The 6,536-nt window shown below is 34.8% G+C and overlaps 1 protein-coding gene across 1 annotated transcript; it reads right to left on the bottom strand.

Moving 5' to 3' along the window:
- Nucleotides 1-234: 234 nt before the first annotated feature.
- Nucleotides 235-6,036, bottom strand: LOC128544824 (chymotrypsin-like protease CTRL-1). The gene is made up of 6 exons (XM_053515111.1): nt 5,962-6,036; nt 3,635-3,655; nt 2,145-2,307; nt 1,660-1,928; nt 864-1,006; nt 235-742 (listed from the first exon to the last, which is right to left on the bottom strand). The coding sequence occupies exons 1-6, from the start codon at nt 6,020-6,022 to the stop codon at nt 470-472; spliced, it is 930 nt and encodes a 309-aa protein (XP_053371086.1). The 5' UTR covers nt 6,023-6,036; the 3' UTR covers nt 235-469.
- Nucleotides 6,037-6,536: the final 500 nt, after the last annotated feature.

Raw genomic sequence — 6,536 nt, 5'->3', positions numbered from 1 at the left:
CATACTTTTTTTTTTTTTTTTTTTAACGAGGGATCACAATCACATGGACAAGGGGACGCTCTGGTTGGCTCTTTCTGAGTAGCCAATCTGGCTACTAATTCTGTGCATGCACAAACATGTTTTTTGGGGGGTGTCAGAAATAATGCACAAATATAAGGGAATAATATTAGTATATGAAACACACATACAGAACTATAGCAATCCAAAGACTCCAGAGACATTGAACTTGGTTATTTGGTTTATTTAAATAAGGAACACTTAAGCGCAAAAAATAATGCTAAGTAAATGAATCTTCCGGCACAATTTTGTTTGACTGTTTCAAATACCCTCTGAAATTTTTATTTTAAAGATGATATAGTATTAAATCAAAGTTAAAGATAAAAGCTATGTTTTTTACTTTCTTAAAATAAGTTGACTGCAGTAAGACTAATTTACTGCTGTGCTTGTATATTTAATTTAGTTAACATCCCTAGAATGTGGATATGAAGAAGAGGAAGGGGGTGATAGGGAAAAAAAGCAAATAGAAGAGATTGGAGGAACCACAATTGCCCCTTGAGTATGCAACAAATCCAGTTTCACTGTTGTTGGTATTGTTCTCAATCCAGACTTGGTACTGAGACACTCTGGCAAACACAGTGGGAATGCCAGGAACAGAACATCCTTTGTTAGTGCCAAAGCTGACGATCCCAGCCTGAATCCATGTTTGGTTGAGCTTGACCACCAGTGGTCCTCCAGAATCACCCTGCATGCACAAAAGACTGCTAAGTACATGTCTTCTCTTTTACAACATGGCATTGTGTTCTGAATGTATATAGTTTTAACATTAACATCTGTCATAGATGTTAGAATGTTAGATTTCTTACATTGCATGCACCTTTTCCTCCCGCAGCCACTCCAGCACATATCATATTGTTGGTTATTAAATCTCCGTATACCGTTGCACAGGCATTGTTACTGACAGTCGGCACCACCACCTCCTGCAGAGTTTGTGGGGCTGCAAGATTCACTGTGAAGACCAATAATTAAGTTTTATCAACATGTTTTAAAATAATGACACCTGCTGAAAAATCTAGCTGTGTCTGAACACCTAGTGACAAAAATAAAGGTTAAGCTAATCAAACTGGTAGAAACTCTTTGCTGCTTGGTAAATATTTTCCAGCTCATTTTCCTTATTACTTGAGTAATTTAACTAAGTAGTGTTCGAGAATTGGTGTTCAGCCTTTATTTGTCACATATACATTACTGAAAATTAAAATTCCTTATTCTTTGCATATTCCAGCTTCTTGTTAGTAAGCTAGGGTTAGGGCGCAGTGTCAGCTATTATACAGCACCTGGAGGAGAAAGGGTTAGGGCCATTGCTCAAGGACCCAAGAGTGACAACCTGGCGGAGTTGTGGCTCGAACCACGGACCTTCCAATCAGTAACTCAGAGCCTTAACACACTGAGCCATTACCACCTGCCCTACAGTGGAATTTTTTATTGCCTTCTGTTGCATTACTTTCTTTAGTATTTCTTTACACAAAACTGGATTTTACTGCATGAAAAAATGCTCCAAAGAAAGAAAGATGAATTTTTTTCCAAATTTACATATGAAAAACTTAATACATTCAAATAAACTGATTAAGCATTAAACATTTTGTGTATCTATGCATCACTTACCATTAGTAGCAATTCTACCCCATCCTGTGATCCAGACATTTATACCACCAGAAAAAGAACTGCTGCTTGCTGCGAGGCACACCGGCAATACGTACGCATTGAACATCACTGAAGAGGACAGCTGGACTAGAGCAATGTCATTGTCAATGGTGGTACTGTTAAAGTTTGGGTGGATGATAATTTTAGTAGCGCCTTTTTGCTGAATATTAGTGCTCGTCCCCTGCAGATTCCGTGCTCCTAGTACCAATGTGATAGATGCTGCACCAAAGCTAAAAATGAAAAGAAGAGCTATTGAGGCCCCTATAAACAGTCCTATAAACGCATATAAAGACTAGTGGGTGTTAGTTGAACTTTTTAAGTGTTAATTCAACACTGGGGAATTTGCTGTGTGCAAGGGAAACCTTAAGAGCTGAACATGATAAAAATGCAAATAGCTACATTACTATTGCGTGGTTATTTTATTTTCTCAATCATAACACTTATACCTTTGGAAACAGTGAGCAGCTGATAAGACCCAGTTTTCATTGATCAGGCTGCCACCACAGAAATGGAAGCCGCTTGTCTGAATGCTGACCTGCCAAGGCCAGGACCCGGCAGCAGCATTTGCACCTCCAACAATTTTTGTGTTCAGTGGAGCCCGACCACACACTTGTAGAAAAGAATATTAATTATTACATTATAATAAGATTACAACATTAGTCAAAAGTACAGTGTGTCCACAAAAGCAAAACAAGATCAAAAGAAAGCTAGATCAAGATCAAAAGAAAGCTAGATGCGTTAACTGTTTGAAATATCGGCTAACTAGCCTTTAGCTACCTAGTAAGGCTAACACTAACTATTTTTTTTCGACAGTTCAATCTTAGTGCAAATTAATAAAGGTATGCTTTGGGTTACTAATAATTTATGGAAAAATCTGAGCAAGACAAGATTCTTTTACTGCTTCACCTACAACTTTCTGGTTAATATTTTGTTTTACAGATTCTAGGATACTGTATTTTCTTTTACAGTATTAATACAATAAAATCACTGCATTATAACTGTGGCTATACAATAAGGTCCTTTGATACAGTTTAAGCTAAACATATTTCACAGGTAAACAAGTATGACACATACATTATTTTATTTATTTTATGGTATTAAAAAAATGTTGCTCATATGGCAACTTTGTTATAGACTATATTTTTTATAGAATCTTTATCCCAATTAATTATTGGCTTGTTTGCTACATAATTTTCACCCATGTCTAATTTGCTTTCAATCTTTTGTGCATACTCACATTTGGATAACACCTATCTCTGGAACATGTAAATACATACCTACATTGCCAAATATACACATACTGCTTATTAAAACAGTAAATGTGTCTACATGCCAAAGAAAAACTGGCAGTTCGAATTTCCAGGGAAATATAAATTTCCATAATTATTTGCGAATAAAATTCTTGTGACAATTCTTTAGGGTTAAAGTTGTCAACAGTGGTGGGGGTTGCAACTTTATGAGAGAGAAAGTAAGGGGAAATAGCTCCTGTAAATTTTGGAAAAAATCCAATTAAATTATGTTTTTCTCTCAAAAGTTGCTGTTTTTATCAAATATCCAGCTAGAACACATTAGATTTTTAAGGTGCTTTTGGTCGAGGGGAGAGCATGTACTGTGTTAGGTGGTGCTTTTCTGTAGTATGTTTTGTGAATACAGTTTTGGTTTATTGTCTGTTTTGTTACAGGTGTCCTCTGTTCAACTTCTCGAAAAGCACCAATGCATAGTTAAACACAGACACAAATATTGGCTTTGTATAAGCCCTGTGAAAGTTTACTGAACTTGAATTGCTGATTCTTTTACTAGAAAAAGTAACTTTAGTCAAGGCTGAGTTACAATTTGGGTTAACTTGAACATCATGTTATTGCAAACCTGTCAGTTTACTGTAAATCTTGTGATTATAATTCTTATAGCGTTCATGTTGTTTGAATCATGAACTTACCACTTAGCTGTGCAAGTGAGCCTAGTGGAAAAGGAGGAGAAGAGAACAACAGTATATCAAAAACACATATTATATTAACAGGAGAGAAAATACATAACTGTATTATATTATTAAATAGTACTACTGTATATAGTGCTATATACTATTATTATACTATAACTATATTATACAGCTACAAAGGGAACAGAATACATAAAATCACTATGGGCACATTGTCAGGTTTGTAGGGAAATAGCCAGTGTGTAAGTACAAATGTTAAGAGTTCAATATATTTTTAAACAAACAAATCCAAAATGGGATCAAGAACATGAACAAAACAACCAATCCTTTAACTAACAAAGACAAAGAAAACATAGCAAATCAGGCCAGAAACTCTGATAACAAAAACAGATGTGAGACCACTCAATGACTAATGCAGGAAAAATTCATACACAGAAATACTCAGACTAAACAAGGCTAGAGATGATGACAATCAGAAAATATGACGGAGGTGCACTTTGATAAAGTCCCTGGTAAAGTTCAAACACAAAACCGAATCAAAATCACCTATTAGGTAATTATTATTATTATTATTATTATTATTATTATTTCATGTGATGTTCAAGTCAAACCAGGACTTTTAATACAATTTCTGGTGTAAATAAAGTTGTATAAATGACTGACATTTACAAAAGACTTCAAGCACAGCTCTATGATTAGACTCTTCAAACATTAGAATTCTGTAAATGTTTCAAAGAAGGCCATATATCCATAAACGAAGATGCCAGCTTATGTGACTAGGAGTCGTTTCCTTGAACATTCAGCGAGTGAAATGTCTGATTTGTCCTTCCGTCTGTGGGTACTGTACACAGACAAGAACTCGGCTGGGAGTTATTATCACATCTCCCCGATACAGTTCAGGTTTTTTTTTTTTGGTTGCTTGTACACTCACGGAACACTTCGTTGGGAACACCTGGTCACCTCCTATTTCATGCAGTTTCCTAATCAGCCAATGATGTGTGTCACTGTCATGCAAAAATATGCGCCTTTGTGTTATCTTCACCATACCTTAGTTTTTTGACTATGGCATCATTGTTGGCATGTTGCGTATTCCTGTAACTGTTGATCTCACAAACAACATTATCTACAGGTGATTAGAATGATGCAGCAAACTAAAAAATTCCAGTGTGATGACCTCTTTGACCAATGGCTAACAGAGCAGGCTGTACTGGTTTAGACTTAACCAGATTACACAATTGCGGTGAGCAAAAAAAACATCTTAGAATGCACAAGAAGTCAAAATCTTAAGTGGATTTTATTTCAGTCAGCAAAGAACAGAAAGGTGAGACTGAGGTTGGCACAAGCGCACCAAAACTGTATAGTTAATGAATCTGTACAGTTAATGACATCTAGTGTATCTCTGCTACTATCTGTTTCTGGTTGGGTCAGAAATCAGGACCAAAACAGGAGTCCATGAACCCAGCCTTGCTTGTATCAACACTCTCAGCTGGTGCAAGTGATTTTGGGGAACATTTTTATGGCCCACTTTAGGCCTGTTAATAGCAATCAATTATTGCTGGAAGCCACAGCCTTTTGGAAGCCTGTAGCCATCTTTAAATGGCTCCTTCCAAAACATTAATGCACACATCATGCCACAAAACAAGATTGTCTCAAACTGGTTTCATGAACATCACAATGGATATTGAATGAAAAGTCTGAATATATTGAATAGATACTAAATATATTGATTAAAAACGCACTCACTAACGTGTTGCCCATCTCTTCATTTCTCAGAATCGCAGCAACCATGTTTCTCGCTGACTCACTCATTCTTTCCAAAGATGCCGCTGTGTTTCGGTCACATCATGTTTCAATCAATTCAGACTTTTCATTCAATATATTCAGACCTTCCATAGACTTTTCATTCAATATATTCTGACATTTTATTCAATATAATCAGAATCCATTCAATACATTCAGACTTTTCGTTCAATATATAGAGAGTTTCATTTATTTTAGAATCCATTATATATTCAGACATTTAATTCAATATATTCAGACATTTCATTCAATATATATAGAGTTTATAATTCGGTTCTCACGAATATTTTCCTCAACAGCTTGTCATAACATATATATACAGTATATATATATATATATATATATATATATATATATATGTACAGTATATATACACTATTATACTATAAGGCAGGTAAGGAAGGCAGACATGCGTGTATATACTGTATATATGTATATATATATATATATATATATATATATATATATATATATATATATATTATTTAAAGAAATTTTATGTATGCCATAATCAGAATTTCACCTACCTGTTGCATAAAAGAGCAGACAACATACAACACATACGACTTGACAGAAATTCATTTCCATTTCTGTGTGTTTCTGGTTTCTAACCATGGTCTCTAACCATATGAGTTGCTTCTTCCTTGTTGCAGATTTTATAATAAACATGACATCTGTAACCTCCCCTACCCGCCTTACCGGCTACTGTAAATGCACTCATGAGAAGTGGCTTCACACACTGGTTCAGAACTAGATCTTTCATGACGTCGAGAACTTCCTTAGGTGTGTAAATTTGTGTTAACCTCTTTGTGAAATTGTATGTTGTAGAAAGCACTTAATAAATCAACTGACATTAAAATGAATTGGTGGCTTAAAGATATAACAAATATATTTATCTCTACAAGTATTCATATTTCTTTTACATTAACTTTTAATTTTTGAAACTAATTTATATGCCATTATCATTGGTGAAAGATAGACAATGTGAAACTATTTCTTGGAAAAAAATTTTTTAACTTATTACTATATCAACATTTTGATGTAGATATCATCAGGCTAAACAGGTTATTTTACATTTTTCCACTGAACACTACTTTAGTTT

Source organism: Clarias gariepinus, chromosome 16, assembly GCF_024256425.1.
Source record: "Clarias gariepinus isolate MV-2021 ecotype Netherlands chromosome 16, CGAR_prim_01v2, whole genome shotgun sequence".
NCBI classification, from domain to species: Eukaryota; Metazoa; Chordata; class Actinopteri; order Siluriformes; family Clariidae; genus Clarias; species Clarias gariepinus.
Note: the sequence above shows the minus strand (reverse complement) of the source record. Positions and strands in the feature narration are given on the sequence as shown.